At 42.7% G+C, this 16696-nt stretch overlaps 2 protein-coding genes across 3 annotated transcripts in view; one reads left to right on the top strand and one right to left on the bottom strand.

The window, feature by feature from the left end:
- The window catches only part of CDHR3 (cadherin related family member 3), a 53694-nt gene extending 43197 nt beyond the window's left edge, over positions 1-10497 (bottom strand). Inside the window, exon 1 of the mRNA XM_065740932.1 lies at positions 10428-10497. Coding sequence (XP_065597004.1) covers positions 10428-10497 — 70 coding nt within the window. The remainder of the gene's footprint in view (positions 1-10427) is intronic.
- Positions 10498-11852: 1355 nt separating this feature from the next.
- Positions 11853-16696, top strand: part of ATXN7L1 (ataxin 7 like 1) — a 103661-nt gene continuing 98817 nt past the window's right edge. For both annotated transcript variants that reach the window (XM_065743614.1, XM_065743615.1), the window contains exons 1-2: positions 11853-12127; positions 12553-12621. In XM_065743614.1, the coding sequence (XP_065599686.1) occupies positions 12013-12127; positions 12553-12621 (184 nt within the window). In that variant the 5' untranslated portion in view covers positions 11853-12012. The remainder of the gene's footprint in view (positions 12128-12552; positions 12622-16696) is intronic.

A 16696-nucleotide genomic window follows, 5' to 3' on the forward strand; every position in this document is an offset into this window, starting at 1 on the left:
AAAGCTGTTAAGGTGTTACTAGAGCTGTTGTACGTTACAACATTAAACAGTTAATTGCAGTTCATGGGTTTTAAGTAAAAGGACTGGGGCCTGCTTTTTACCATAGCAACCACAGAACAAGAAATTTCTTAAAGCATGTATTCAACTCACATCAGCAAAAAAAAAAAAAAAAAAACCCTAAGAAAATAAATATATTTGGGATTCAATATTTAAATTGTGATTATTTTCAGAAATTCTTCATTCCAAATTTACATTCAGAGTATCTTGGGCAGAATAAGGCATTTGTTCAAAAACTGCCAATAGTCTTTCCTGAGGGACAAGAAGATGAATTAGATTCTGTATCTTATCTCACTACCAACTGCTAAGATGACTCTTGCTGCTTAGGTAAACAGAGTAGGGCAGTGAGTGGAGAGAAAAGAAAACTTCTGTCTTGTTGATGTGTGGCCAATTGTGCTGCAGGCAGGGTATGGGTATAAATGAATCAGTAAAGATCACGCGTACCATTGTTAACCTTTTGCCACCCCAACATTTCTTTTATTTGCTGAGGTCAGCTTATTAGTGTTCTTTCAGTAAGAGAAATAAGTTACAAGAACAACATTTCTGATTGTTTAATCCCAGGTCAGGTCAAGTTTGAGAGGAAGGTAAAGGACGGAGAAAAGGAAAGTAAAATGACAGCAGCAGCATCATTGTTCCTAAAATAATAACACATGATGTTTCGATACTGATAGAACTTCTTAACCATGTGCCCTTTTGAAATAAAATGCTGGTGAGATAAAATACCTTTCAAGAATTGGTTCTGTTTTAATGGAATAAGGATCCTGACAGATTCTTCTGAAGCCTTCCTAAAGGCTGGATATCTGTTGGAGTGGCAGATTCGAGGGGCCCTGCAAATCACCTGGAGCAGCAATTTACAAGGTAACATAGGCAGGTGAAGAATAAGAAGGATCGAGGTCATTGTATCCAGAGAATACACCAAGGATGAGAAACAACAGGAAGGACTGCATTTCACCAGCCCTGAACTAACTGAAGATTTGAATAAGGAAATGTTTTTAAAGTATCTGTTGTAGCTGCTGAAAACAATTATGTCTCTGGTATCTGCCAGCTCTCATAATCCTCTGCTGTTGTTTTAGAAGTGTGCAAGGGAAATTTTGCGAAACCTAGGACCAATAATCCCATGGCCAACACGGGATGCTCTTAGGCTCTTGCACAAAAAATGAGATGTGAGAAGCAAATAGAACAGTTGGCTACACCAGGATTCAAATTGACAAGGGCAGACTGAGGGGGCTTTGTCAACTGATGTAAAAATTTCTGTAGGCAAAAATATTAAACACTGAATAAATGGAAGATTTCATCCATATATGAGCCCCTTCAAGACCTAGAGATGCCCTTCACATTTTCCCTCTACAAATACAGGAGACATGTTCACATCATAAAGCATCTGCTAAGCTCTTCAAACAAGATCACTTCTAACCCATCTGACATAGACTTAGTTATCCATTTCTAGAAATTCATATCATATTCCTATTAAATGTTGTGTACAACGGGGGACTGTTTTTGAGTCTGCTCCCCACCATAATTCATTCTTTACATACATCCACTGATCTGTATATACAAATACAAAACTTCCTGTCTGTATTTCTTTATAACAGCATGACAAAAGTTTTGCTTCACTAATTAAGAATAGCTTTGGTAATATTTAACAGTGCCCAACTCTACTGTAACCAGAACAAAGAATTCAGTAAAATTCCACTGCTTATGCTATTAATAGATTTGTGAGAGTTGTTGTATCAGTTGTGCTAATTTTGATGAGGTATGAGGGTGTAGAAAAAGATGGCTGCATTGTTTTTTTAACCAGAAGAGTACACACATCCCTTGCCACAAAGGACTGGCAGTGCAAATATACTCGGACAAATAAAATTCTGTGAGATTTTTCATCCCAGTAACATAAAGCCTTCTGATTTTGGTATCCTTTCCCATATCGCAGACTACAATTGCAATTGTATTTTGAAGTCATTAGCTGCTGCAATGCCACGAGAAAAAGAAGTGTTCATAATGCAGCAGGAAAAACTGGCATTGCATTATCAGGCTGCTATGGGGTCCTTGAAGGTAAATATGAATGCAAGTAAAAACAAGAGAGTTCAGATTTTGGATATCCAGAATAAGACTTTAATTCTGCATAAGGAGGAAAATAAGTTTGTGTTTTGAATTTGAACATTTCTAATTGATCTTATATAATAATAATTCAGAAGAACTAAACACAGAGGGTATCTACAGATGTCCACTGTCTCTTAAGGGAAAAGCATTATTTTATCTGTCAATGAAAAGATTTAGGAAATAAAAGCCAATTCTAGCTCTAATCTTTTATCAAATAAATGGGTATGTGAAGTACAACATATCCAAATACTGCATTTATATTCTATCTTAGGGTTGTTTTGTTGTTTTTTTCCTAAAACAGTATTGCTCACTTTTCATTAGTCCTGTAACTTCTGCATGTACAATACGGATATGCACTGTACCTAGAAAGCAAGACGTAATTCAATGCCCAGAGCTGCATCATGGAAAGTTATTAACTAGTTAAGTGTTTGATAGTTACAGATCTACAAAGATTTTCTTAATCCAAGCCTGGAAATTTGGCTAGCAATCAGCTCTTATGCATTTCAGAAGTGTGCAGACCCCAAAGGCATCACCTGATATTTTTAGTAATGTGTAAACTTTTGGCTTCTTGTCTAGGGCTTTTTTGTTGTTGCTGTTGTTGTTTAGTTTTTTGTTTTTCGGGGGTTTTTTGGGTTGTTTTTTTTTTTGCATCTAATACCAAGTATTATTAGTACTGTATACTTACATTTCATCAGCTTAAAGGAAATCAGACCTACTCATCAAACTATAATTTTCCAATAAACAAGCCATTGATAGATGACTTATTCATATTATTAAGAGGAGGATTTATTTACAAAATTCATTAGATCTGCAAGACTGTAACTTGAGCCCATTCAAATCTGATCTCTGCATCCATATTGTCTCTGTAACATGTCTGCTGAAGAATTTGGTGACAGAAGTGCAGGGTCACCTGTGAGATGTTTTGAAGGATGCTGTTTTCAAGACTTCTGTGAAACAACCTCTCATTGCATACAAGCCATTGCCTGAATATTAAACATGTTTTATAGTTCAGTTGCCTTTAGTTTCCAGGCATGTCACTCACTGAACCCAAATTGCTGCTATGGCCTCCAAGATCCATTTGGGCTGCACACTGAATTTCCAGTGTTTTTGTGAAGACACCACCTTTGACTTCCATACTGGGATAAGAATCTCCTAAGGACAAAGTCCTGCTGGACTCTCAATGCAAGGAACTACAAGAGACTTCTCTGTACAATAGATCAGCCACAATGGATTTCTGGAACTCCACTTCCAGCCTCAGCCAGAAATACAAGATGAACAGGCTCGCTTTCTTCTGTGATTTCAATGTCTGCTTCCTGTACAAGCTGGAAACAGGACATACCATAACAATTGTCAAACATTTCAGAACCTTGAGTAAGGTTGGATTTGAGATGGCTCCTGGAAGCAGCAAGGGCTTGGAGGAGTCAATATAAGTAGGTTTGGCCCTGTCTGCCATCAGCTGATGGAGGCCCAAATGAGACTGCCACCAAAGGCATCACACCTTTAGCCTCACTGAAACCTCTCGTGTGGATGGCCCCAAACATTCAAAGTTGTACTGAGGTAAATTCAAGCATTCCCTGAATGCCAATAGAGCCCACTCGGGCTGAGATCTTTGATACTCATGTGGTCCTTGGGGTTTCTTTCGCCCCAAGCACCCTGCTCGTTCCCATTGACTTCCCCAACTGCTGACTGTTTCCTTGGGTTCAGTGGGGACTTTGGTCTGCCTGGGAGAGACAGAGTTGAGTCCTCATTCATGGGAAAGGTCATTGACTTGTTGGGAGGGTGAGACAACCCAGCACTAGCAGAAAACAGCAGGAGGGTGAAGGGGAGGCAGACCCCTGCAGCAGGAACAGGGGCCTCCAGCAGAGCCTGGGCCAGCTGAGGAATACTGGTGGCTTCCCAGAGAGAGGCAGAGTAGAGCTGATGAATGGAGAGAAAGACTGAGGTTTCTCCACAGGTGAAGAGGGCAATTCCAAACAAATTTCTGAGGAGAGAGGTGGCTTGCTAGCAGGAGGTACAGAGCCTCCTCAGGGCTAGGAGAGACATATGGGAGAGACGTGTCTCTGCTGAGGGAGCCAGGAGAGAGGAGAGGCTCCAAACTGCAAAGCAGGGGATAAAAAACAAGACAGGGAATATTAAAAGGTGTATCAGTGTTCATCAAGATAGCTGGGCTTAAGTGAGAAAGCAGTTAGTTAAAGGCCTGAAGATAACATTTCATAAGAGTGATCTGATGGGAGAGGAAAACCTAATCAGTAGTGTTTAGGGTAAAAGTGACAGAGAAGAGGCAACAGAATTCAGAAAGTCTAAGTTTGGGAATAAGAGGGATACAAACAGGAGAAATATGGTATCTATGATGAGAAGAAGTGAAACAAAATCAATGATGACCCATTGAGCGAGACACAGTAAAGTTGTTCTTGTGTCATGTGCTGCCAAAACAGTGTTTGGATAGCAAGCACAAGTGTGCGACTGAATGGAAAGTGATCATATGCATTACACAACAGGGAAAGCTTTGTTTCTAATTTATTTCTGTGCCTACCTCATGAGAAATGTGTGAAAACCTTTGGGACCTGTGTTTTGTGGTTTCTGTAATAACAGAAAAAATATGCAAAGTACTTTGAGAGAGCAAGGCTTAGGAAAGGAGCAAGCTGCTCGAATGCAGACTTAATGAGGAAGGTAACTGTCTCCACCCCCAAGTATTTTGATCATGTGAAATCTAAACAACTTTGTCAAGTCTTTCAAAAATGCAGAGAACTCCTACAAGTTTCATCTTTTCTGTCCTGACTGGATGGTTAAGAGGTTATTCTGCATAAGGCCATCAGAAATATTAGAATTGATGTTATTTACCAAGAAACTGTTTTGAATTAATTAAAAAACAAAAAAGAAAAACAAAACAAAAACCCACACAGATAAATATTTAATAAGCAAAATACAAGTGATTTTTGCTGCACTAATGCTAGATATATTTAATAATTTCAAGAAGTGCTATGACTCATGCACTGCCACTATTTTGAAACAATTCCACTGCAGTCTTTTCTGGGTTCCTGTCAATATAGATAAATACAATTTTAGTCTGTCAAGTGCTCTAGCCACACTGCCCAAGTTACGGAATCCGAAGGCAGGGACTAGGAGAATGAAAAATCACCCACTACAGAGAAGATCAGGTTCAAAGGTGCACAAGTCCATGGGACCTGATGAGATACATCTCCAGGTCCTGAGGGAACTGGCAGATGAAGTTGCTAAGCCAGTATGAATCCTATGCTATGGCAGTACAGTGAGTTCCTACTAACTGGAAAAGGGAAAGAGATGGAGAGGGACGTTTTACGAGGGCACGTAGAGATAGGACAAGAGGTAGTGGCTTTAAACTCAAAGAGGGTAGACTTAGAAAAGACAAGAGAAAGAAATTATTCACCATGAGGGTGGTGAGACACTGGAACAGATTGCTCAGAGGAGCTGTGGATGCTTCATCCTTGGAGATGTTCCAAGTCAAGCTGGATAGGGCTTTGGGGAACCTGATCTAACGTGTGGTAAGGGGGTTGGAACTAGATTATTTTTAAGGTCCCTTCAAATCCAAACCATTCAATAGTTCTTTGACCTGTCATTCATACATCTGATCTTCCAAAACAGCCACAGTTTTGGAATCTGCAATTGATTGCAAAACAATCATCTGCAATTGATGCACTTCCCTGACCTGCTCTAACACTACATTTCTCATCGTAATTTTAGAACATAGACCCAGTATGTTTTAAGAAGTGACTTTGAGATCACTGTTTGAAATGGGTTGTACCACACTGCTGAGATATTCAGGTGTTCGGTGGAAACCAGGACACAAAGAACATTCTTGAAGGAATTAAAATATTGGTAAGGAAAATGGGTCTGAACTGAACTCTCACAGATTTCTGGCCAAAATCTGAAACCGCAACAGAAAAATACGAAACACATTACTTTGCTTCTTACAGGCAACTGGTAAGTTTCTTTGTCCAGGGAAGATGCATGTACACAAACAAGTAGTAGGTAGAGCAGTGTTACTAGTTTTGATATCGGAGGCAATCCAGATATGGTAATATGGTAGCAAGATAAATTATCCTCTTGAAAAGCAGGATAAATTAGCTGCAGTGCAGTGCCATGTTAATGTACTTAGACTACAACCAATATGTGAGCAAAATTGTTTAGAACAGGCTTTTAGACACTGGAACAGAAGGACATGCAATTTATTTTTTCACACTGCTTGCGTAACTCTCTTGGGTTTGAAATGTGCAGTAACTGTTGATTTCCACCTCTACTTCACAGCCATTTTTTGGTTATATTTTTCTTTAAACTCTCCAGCATTCACTGTAATAAGGCAATGTACTATGCATTTTCTGTGCACAGGTCTGTGTAATGCACCTTTCTTTAGATTTCCTCTTTCATCTCATCGTTGCTCCTACAGCGTTCTGAGCACTGTTCTTCATTTGGGGTGCATCAATTTGCAACACTTGTTTGAGAAATACCTTGTGTTGGAATATATGAGTGGTGGTATGTAAGATAAATTATACTCTCACTTGGAACTTCTTTTTCAGTTCTCCATTTATTTATTTATCTATTTTTTGGACTGTTTCTTTTTTTTGGAGCACTGGCTTCTTTGGCTAAGATGGAACCAAAAGCTTAATTTAGAATTTTTTTTCTGGTGTTATTTCAGGGGATAATTAAAATAGATTTCTCTGCTATAAGTGTCTATTTAATCCAGTTTTCTAGCTAAAGGCTTTGATGATGGCATTCACATACTGTTTGAGACACTTTCTGAGATCATGAAGTGATCACAAACAATACAGGGACTAAACTTCTGTCAAGTGTGGCTGCAGGGAGTGGGTCAAAGTGGCTTTCACATTTGGCTTGCTAGGTGCTGGGATGTTTTAATGACAATCCCACATGCATCTGTTTGCAGAAAACTCAATGCAGGATTTTTTAGCTATCTGTTTTATTTAATTGATGTAGCTACTGTTATTATCACACAGCAGAGTAAGATGCTACACTGCAGAGAAGTTTCAGAATCAGTTTCAGGGCAGAAAGGCTGGGTTATTTGTGGGTTTTGCACTTTCTCAGCCCAAACTTCTCTGGTATCATTTCCCCCAAGATGGAGATTTTGTAATAATGAGAGGTTTCATTTATCCTGTTGGAAAGAGAGCCTAACTACAGACTGATAATCTACATGCTACGATTAGCAAGAGTGTGAAAATAAATTTTAAAAATGATTTGTACACGTCAACAAATGAATTAGTTTAACATTTCTCAAGATCCTGTTAGAGAACCAAAGTTTCAGTACTTCTGTGACTGACAGCCAGTTAGTTTGCTGGGGCTCTTCGTATGCAAGCTCTGTCACTGACGGTCTTTAAGAAAGCCTTGAGATTCATTTACTGTTCCATTCCCACCAAAGCAGATACCTGGGTTCATAAAACTGTCTGCTATGTAATAATTCTCTATGTAAGATAAAACCACTATTGTGGAAAATCCATTGTAAAATGGATTCTGAGAAGTACTAATGAATCTCTTGCCAAGCTGCTTAAATCATAATGATTTTGTCACAAGAACATCATATGTTTATAATCTTGTTATGATAGTGAAGCTTTATCCAGCTGTTTTTTGTAATTATTTTGTAGCCAGTTTAAAGCCATCTGGTGCACTTATTGTCAGGTATTCAAGATTTAAAGCAGAGGTTCAGAAATTGTTGCTGTTGTGACTGCACATGCAGCTTCAGCAACCTCGTGGTATTTTCTCAGTATATGATAGCAGAGCTGAAATGCAATCATGTCATTATTTATTTGTACATAGTGATTACATGTGATGTTTCTGACAGCCACATGCAAGAACTGCTGTTCCATTTTGCTTTCTCTTACCATTTAGATACTGAAAATTATAGAAACGTTGAACTGATCTCCATATGAACCAAAGATTGGGTTATAACTTTGGATTTCTTCTCAATGCCATAACTTTTCCTGTGATTTTACAAAGCCCAGGTCTTCAATTCTAATAAGTATATATAGGAACATCTGACTTTTATCTCCTCCTTGCTTAGTAAAAAGCTTTCATTTGGAGTTTGTCTTATTATTATAGATCAGCGATATATGGATTAAAAAGATTAGCATTAAGGTTTCATCTGTATTTTGATGCTTGTTACTTAAAGGCCTTAATTTGCTTACAATTTTCTTTTTTAATTCCACGTGATGATCAGAACGTTGCAGTGTTTAAAGGTAGCTACCAAGATCAAGGCTACACTATATTAAACTCTGAGAAACACACAGTAAGAGAAAGGCCCTTCTTTACAGCTGAAACAAATATACAATTCCACAGGGACTGGGAAGGGACAGAATACCTTTCCTGACTGACTGAAATACATTTTTGTGGTACAGTGATTTGTTCAAGGTCACAGAAGAATTTAACTTTTGTACTGCTGTTCAGGTAGAAAAGAAACATGGAGCATGTTTCATCTCCACTTACATGCATGTTTTATTTTCTAAGAAAATAAGTCTTCTGTGATAGCAATGTTTGTGCCTTTCCCTCTCTGTTTTCCTCTCCATCCTTAACTTTCGGACTCATTGATACAAATTAGGAAGAGCAGTAAAAGTCTTAAATACAATTGTCTTTCTACGAATGCTTTGCATGCCGATGCCAGGATGAGGAAAGAAGAAAGCATCTGAACACACTTTTCATTGTAAAGCTGCAGCCCAAGTTCAAATTAATCACAGGAAAAGCTTCTCTACTGCCAGGTCACCCATATTCCTATTTCACTGCACTGCTGTCCATGCTGCACATACTGTCTTTTGATCTGGGGTGAAGTAGCACTCCTGGGGAGCAGTGCTGGCACAAAACAGAGGCTGCTTTTCTTCAGCTTCAGGTCTTGCACCCTACAACCCAATGGAGCAGACCCATCTGCAGTTTACTTGGGGATGGGGCTTCATTCCTTGGTGCAGAACATTAAGGAAGTACAGACATAATCAAGCAGAACTTGCACTTCCCAAACAAAAGACAGTGATCACTAGAGGGTCAGGCATAACAGTTCTGATGATTGAGGAACCATTTGTTTAACGATGTTGTTCTTGAATAAATATGGTAGGGAGGAGGAAGAATTCCTTGGGGAGGGCTTTAGGAATGTTTCCCTCAAACTGTAAATCATTGGATTGTTTCTTTTTAAGAAGGAATTGGTGCATCTTGCATCTTTGATTTTATGCTAATTTTCTTTCATATGGTCTGTTTCTGTTAGAGCCTAGACTGTAGATCTGCGGCATGTCATGGCAAGCAGCATGTAGATTAGTGCCATGTGTTAAAGTTGGAAAGTTTCTTCACTTCTTTTGCTTGGTTTGTCGCAGCTTGTATTAAATAGCTTCCCCCTGCCCCCTCCCCTTTTTCTCAGCTGTGTGGTTAGGAGCTGCTTTATTGCTTGTGTATCCCGTGGCAGTGTTTAATATTAGTTAGATGTTTGGCCATATGTACTTCCCTGAGATTTCTGTTGGTTTTTCATTGGTGGGAATTTCCTGGGCTCTCACATCTTTCTTTTGAATCTTCTCTCCAGATACATATATCTTGTGTTCACAGAACATTACCATGTGAGGCTGTGCAGTGTAACTTCTTTCATTACAGATCTATTACGCTGTTGTCAAAGTCTTTGGCTCGACTACCTTGCTGTCAGTTCAAGCACAAATGCCAAACGTGGTTGACCATTAACTTCACGTCAGTTATCATTCCTCTCAAGGAATTCTGTCTCACTATTCCTGACTGAAGTTTTATTTGTTATGAACATGGATTAAGGTGTTTTGTTGTTTTTTTTTTTATTGTATTATGCTACTGAAATCATGACTGAGAGGTATTTTACTTCTGAACAAGTGCTTATTTTCATTGCCAGGAACAGAAACAGATGGGTGCTTTGCAAGTATCAAGAAAGAAATCAGGAAATATTTGAGTATTATAATAATTGCTTAATGAAAATAAAAAATACGAATGTTTTTATTCAGAGTTGTCAAGTCCAGTCTCTTGCTTTTCCATGTAACTATTATACAGCTCATTCATTAATGGAAACCTTCCAATTTTCAACCTCAGCATAAGCAGTTAATGACTATTTCTTCTTTTTATTTTTCTTCACCACCGCTGATTGTGCGTCCTTATAATTGAAAACATAAATCACATCCATTTCCAGATGAATTTTGCTGGACGAAGTCAAGTTCTTTTCATATGACAGACTTTTCATTCCTCTGATCACTCTTCCTGCTGCTGGAAGCTCCACGTGTAATGTATCTAAGGTGGTACACCTTGTGCCTGCTCCATGCTGGTTGCTAACAAGCCTGCTGCGATTGACTGGTTCTCTTTTGAGTTGTGCATTGGCGAGCTTTCTGTTTCTTTGATTGTTTTAATTGTGTTTCCGTCATTTCTTGCAGCTAGTGTTACATGACTGGAGGCACTCTGGTCAGGCCATATGGTATGAAAGATTTTAGGCTTGCCTCCAGATATTAGTGATGGGGCTTGTGGATTCCAGCCACTTTTTTGAAGAGGTGGAGTGCGAGTGTGAATGCTGTATCTAATACTACCTTTTGACAGTGTGCATGAGGCAAAGGGTGTTTGTCCTTCACCCAAAATGTTTATCCATCCCAGTATCCACAAAATATTAAGAAAAGTACTTAAATTTGTTTTAGGCTGTAGTGCCACATGCCCTTCTCCAGGCTGCTTTGCTGCCTTCATCAGCTCTTCTCCTATTCCTCTAGCCACTGCTGCAAGCCTTAAGCCAGTGCTACATGCTACTTCATGTTTTAGTCTTGAGTAATTGTGTGCTCTGCTTCAGCATTGTTCATAACCCACAATGGGTTGGAATGGAAATGGTTACAAAGGGTCTTAACTTAGCTGTGGGGCAGAAGTAGTGGGGAAGGGGTGGCAGGAGGCCCATGGTACCCCCAGACATAGGGCCGGGGCACCCCACTGTCAGTGGCCCTGACCAGCAGGAGTGATGCTATGTGTGTACCCTCAATGAGGCTGCCTAAATGCAATCAAACCTTCAGCAGTGCTTGTGTGCGGCTTTATAGGCGTGAGCAATAGGTTAATGCTGTTAAGTCCTTTATGGGAAGTAGATTTATCGAGCCAAACATTTTCCACAGGTGGGTGTTTTTCACAATGTGCATTTTCTATCCTTACCTCAGTGAAGCAACAAGCCAACAATGGCACAGGCCTAGAACGGGAGGAAGCATACGTCCCGTGGCTTGCAGGCAGCGAGATGAGACCTCGGCATTACGTGAGAGGGCCAGGACTGAGAGCTCTCCCGAGTGCCGCACCCCAGCCCCACGAAAACCATTTAGCAGCACACAACCACGGCTCGGGCAGCGCTCGGACAACAAAATGGCTGTGGCCGCGCTGGAAGCGCTCCCCGGGCCCGCGGCCGGAGGCGGCCGGGGGAGGGCGGCCCCGTTCCCCGCTCCGGGCCGCCGCGGGGCCGCGATCCCGAGAGGCGTCCCGGGGACTTACTGCGGGGCGCCAAGCCGGCGGCCGCCTCCCGCGGCGCTACTCCGCCGCGGCCCCGCTCCGCTCCACACCGCGCGGCGGCTCCGGGCCGGGCCCGCGGGCGAGGGGCGCGGAGCGGGCGGGAGGCAGGCCGGGGGCCGGGGGCCGGCGGCCGGCGGCGTCGCCGGGCGCGGCGCGCAGGCGCGGGGGGCGCGGGCATGCGCGCTGAGCGGCGGGGAGCCCGATCTGATAGGGAGCAGGGGCTGACACTACCCCCGTGTGGGCGGCGGAACGTCCCGAGGATGACGTGCGGCGTTCTCGAATCCCGTGTCTCGCTCGCTCGCTCGCCGCCGCCGCCGCCGAAGGAAACGGGAAAAGCAACAAGGAGGCAGGAGCAGGCGCGGCGCCATGGCGGCCCTGGAGCGGCCCGTGCCCAGTCCCGAGGCGTTCCTGGGCCAGCCCTGGGCCGCCTGGGTGCGGGAGGCCGCCCCCCCGCACGCGCACGGCGCCGCCCCCCCGCACAGTAAGGGCAGGGACCGGCCCGCGGCTCGGCGCGCCGCTTCCTTCCCCGCAGCGCACGCACGGCCGGGGCACGGCTCCCCCGCACCCCGCGCCCCCTGGGCCGGGCCGGGCCGGGCCGCGCTGCGCTGCGCGGCGGGAGGTGCCGCCCCCCCCCGGGCGCTCAGCTGACGCGCCGGGCCCCGGTGCCATGCGTGCGGGAGGCGCGGGCCGGGCCCCGCCGCGCGGGTTCCGCCGCTGGGCCGGCGCCGCGGTGGGGGAAGGGGGCGAGGGGGAGGATGCGCGGCGGGGAGGGGAAGGAAGGGGAGGAGGGCCCCGCGAGCGTTGTGGCGGTGGCGGAGCCGCGCACCTCCTCACCTCTCTTCGGCGCCGAACAATGCGCGCACACCTCGGGCCTCGGCTCCTGACTGTGCCTCTCCTCCTCTGCAGGTGCAGATCTGGAAGAGACTGGAAAGGAGGGTGCGAAAAGCAGGGAGGTGATGAGGCTCAATAAAGAAGGTGAGCGCGAGGCCGGCGCAGCTCCCTAGCTGTCGGTGGTGGCCCCGCGGTGCGGGGTCGGGCAGGTGGCTGTGCTGGCGTTGCTGTGGTGCGAGGTGCGGGCGCACAGGTGTGTGTGAGTGGCAGGTGTGTAAGGGGACGGGGTCATCCTCAGGCAATGGGTGGCTCTGTCAGGGGCCATATTGGATTTTTGCTGAGGACTCTGTCCCTTCTCAGTGCAATGCTTCTCTCGCTTCTGTGTGAAGATGAACGGATCAAGCCCTGTGTCCAGGCAGATAACCCCTGCACTGTATTTTTATGCACACTTATGGTCTCAGAAGCGTTTTGCTTGCTGAAGCAGTCCCTTATGATTGTTGCATTCATTCTTATTAGGCCGAGTGGAGTTTTATTCTTAAATTCTTGTTGCTGAATGTGACGGTCAACTGAATGGCTGACATCTGACATGGCCTTACACTAAACAGTCATACGTATTGTGCGAAACCCAATGCAGTATAGGTCACTTGGGTCAGAGGGTTCTCTGGCACCAATAAGTATGGATGGGCAAATTCCAGGCTGATGATGCTTGCCCATAGGCCATGTTTGGCTTAGTTCTGTCAGCTGCTGAAGGAGGAACTTTGCTGGGCAGCACAGGCAAATCACTCTGACACATCTTGTTGGTGATGTGCATTGTTAAAATTGCACTGGAGGAACATCTGATGCAACTGGTGGGATGGTTTCGGGCATGCTCTCCTGTAGTGTTCTTTTCACTCTGTTCTGTTAAGGAACCACTGTGTGCTTGCAGCCTTTCTATCATGATAAATACTTCTTGTGAAAGAAGTTCCTAACAAGTGGTCCAGCATTGAGTAACTTGAGTGGCTTCCTGGTGCTGAGAGGAATTCCACCATCACCTGTAATGCTGAAAGACAGATTCTGAAATGGTGCAGAGGTTCTTGTTACTGTATTGTTGCTTTTACATGCGTATTTAAGCTTGAGCACCTCAACAGCTTAAGTGAATATTATGTTCTGTAAACAAACTCTTAAAAAAAGAGTGAATTAATTAGCAAAAGTAAGTTTGTGTGATAAACAATCACATAGAATACATGTTAAATAAAAATATATTAAGAACAACATATAACCCCCACTTTGACAGACCTTGATAGAGACACCAAGCTTGTTTGTGTTCCTGTTTGATTATTACGTGCTGGAACTCCTCTATTTTGCTATCTCCAAAACAAGCTAGAGACAGAAGTGAAATTTTAACGTAGTTCATCTGTAGGTGAAAGGTTTGTTGCTCAGGTAGTCTGTATGTCTTTCAGTGATGGTGTGCATCGACTTGATTCAAAAGTAGCCAAACATAAATTTTGCTAGTGGAGCTTGACTTCCATAAAGAGCTTCGTTTGGTGAGATTAAATATTTTGTGCCTAGAAGTCCTAGAATGTGAAGTCTCATTGTGAAGTTATTTGAGATACGAAGATCGAAGAGCATCCCTGCTCCTTAGTCATACTCATATGCAAATCATTTCCTAGAACATTTCAGTGTATGTGGTGAGCTGTAGTCCTTTATTGATTTTTGGGGAGTTCACAGACTCCATTAAGGGAGATCTAGTTGAACTTGCTCTCCAGAAAAATTATTTCCAAACATGTAATGTCATCACTGATAGTGACAGGTATGAGCTACTTATTGCTTCTTTAGGGCTTGTGTTGCAGAACAGTTTAAAACAAGCAACAAAACCTGACAAAATACTGTTGCATTTAGAAAATAAAAAGCTGTAGGAGTTGATTTGTTTCCCTGTAGCAACTTGCTTTGGACTTTCACGAAGTTCCAATAAATGAGTATGTGTTGAAATACTTCTCCATGTTCATCTGAGCAGTCTGTTAACACAGGTGCTTCTACCACACCCGCCTGAATGTCTGAACACCCACTGTAGATCCTGCTTGAGCCCTGCTGTCCTTAGCAGTAAAGGTGTGGAAAAATGTGAAGAGTTAGACTGTTTCGCAGAATGCATTGCTGGCATGCTTGTGGAAACGCTCACGCACTTACTGGGGTCTTGCACACAATGTTGTGTGTGATGTTGACTTTTTTTGTTGGGTTTGTTAGTAGGCACGGGCTGTTGTTGTGGTAGGTCTTAATACCAAACCCAACTCATTATTCCTTTGCAATCTTACGTGTTTGAGTAGGCAGTCTCAGGCCACTTGCAGTGTCAGGAGATTGTGCGTGGTGTACAGAAATCAGACTTTGTGTATAAAGTAACAGATGGACAGGACGTTGTATTAATAATACCAGGCCTATTCAATAAAGGTAGTGTAAAATCTGGTCTTGTCACGCTTGCTTCTTTTATCGTTTAGCTGAGTTTTGTGAACTTCTGTTTATATAACCACGTTTATGTGGCCTTTCCTTTATAAATTACTGAAACCGTTTGTAAGGAGGACGTTGTAGGAAGGGGGAGACAGTGATCACCTCCAGACCACAGGACAAGGTGATGCATGTTGGTATGGTAGAACCCGATGTCAAACTGCTTCCAGTTTCCATGCAGCTTCATCCCTGCATCACTGCCTCCTCTCTGGCTGTGTACTACTGTGGTTAAGGTGATGTGCTGCTCTTCCTCCTCTGCAGTCCAGTGGGGGACCTAGTGACAGAGGGGAAGCAGGCTGCCGGATTTCCACCTGACAGTGTGTACTTGTTGCTTGTTCCTGGGCTGCAGGGTCACAGCCTGGCTGTGCTATTCATTTCTGTGACACAAGAGGTGCACTGAGGCTATGTGCGCCATGCCCATCTCTAGGAAAGAAGTAACGATGCAGAAAGATTGCTCGTTGCTTTTCTTTATTCTGCAGTGGATATAGAGGGAACAGCAGGGAGAGAAATTTCCTGAACATTTGTTGTTCAGTTTTGTAGACAGAATTGCTTTTTGCATGCTATACTTTGGGTTTTCCTTCAACGAATGCAGTTTGTCCACGGTTGACTTCTACTGGTGTGTAGATTTGTGGAGAGGGGATTACAAAGTTGCAAGCGTTCACAGAAAATGCAAAATTTGATGCATAAATGTATGTGCCACAAAAAAACAAAACAAACAAACAAAAAAAACCCAAAAAACCAACCAAACTTTATCTGCTTATCTAATCAGGAAGCTGAAACAGTATTGTGTAACTTATCTGACAAATCACTAGCTGCCAACCAGCTTAGCTAGAAGAGGGGTTATCAGAATTGGAGCAGCATTTGGATTTTATGTTGAATTTAGGAAGTTGAATGGCATATTTGAAGAATGGAAGATTTTCTTATAGATAGAGTACATAGCAAAGGGAGTCTGTATTTATTCAGCAGTTTGTGTCCTGTAAACATTACTGTAAGTGCAAGCTTAAGACAGATACTGTGTTTTTTTATTACTGGTGATAACCTGTGCCTGATTTTAGATTAATTTTGGAGGCATATATTTTACTTTATACATTTAAGGAAACAGTAGAATGTGATTTTTTTTTCTTGTATATAGAAACTTTTTATTAATGTTTGTGTGCTGGGACTATTTCTAGGCAGGCACTATCTGTAAAGGAGCAATAGATGCCCTGTGCATCTTCCCCAACTACAGCAGAGCTAAATGTGACCTGTGGGGTTTAGATCTGTATCTGGGTACTTGGTGTCATAGCCAACTTCAGTTTCTCAGTTCAGTGGGTTTGTATTTTCAGTTTCAATCTGATGCTGTGTGTGTTTGTCTTAGATAATCTTTTTCAGTAACCATTCTGGCTTCAGTATTAAGGATGTTATATAAAAATGAGTCTATTCTGTTTCTCTGATTTTTGTGTTGAAATTTGATATTTTGACGGTCATATAGCTCCAAACGTGACAATTTTATTTGAAGCTTATGTAGAGCTTAAAATCTGTTGGTTTTCCAATACTTTTTTTTTTCCTATTTTGACTTTCCATATGAATATCTTATTAAAAGTTACTGGGTAAATGCTGTGGTGCCATCAGAACAGATCTAAGAGGATTCTGATTAATTTCAATTTCAGGATTTTGTTCTTCAGTAAAAGCATCTTGATGCTTTTATTATTCTTCATGGAAAAGTAAGATGTTAAGGAGGTTGGGAGATGGTAGGGAACACTTC

This window comes from Cyrtonyx montezumae, unplaced genomic scaffold (genome assembly GCF_038088225.1).
Source record: "Cyrtonyx montezumae isolate F1298 unplaced genomic scaffold, pur_monq_1.0 scaffold_3, whole genome shotgun sequence".
Lineage (NCBI taxonomy): Eukaryota > Metazoa > Chordata > Aves > Galliformes > Odontophoridae > Cyrtonyx > Cyrtonyx montezumae.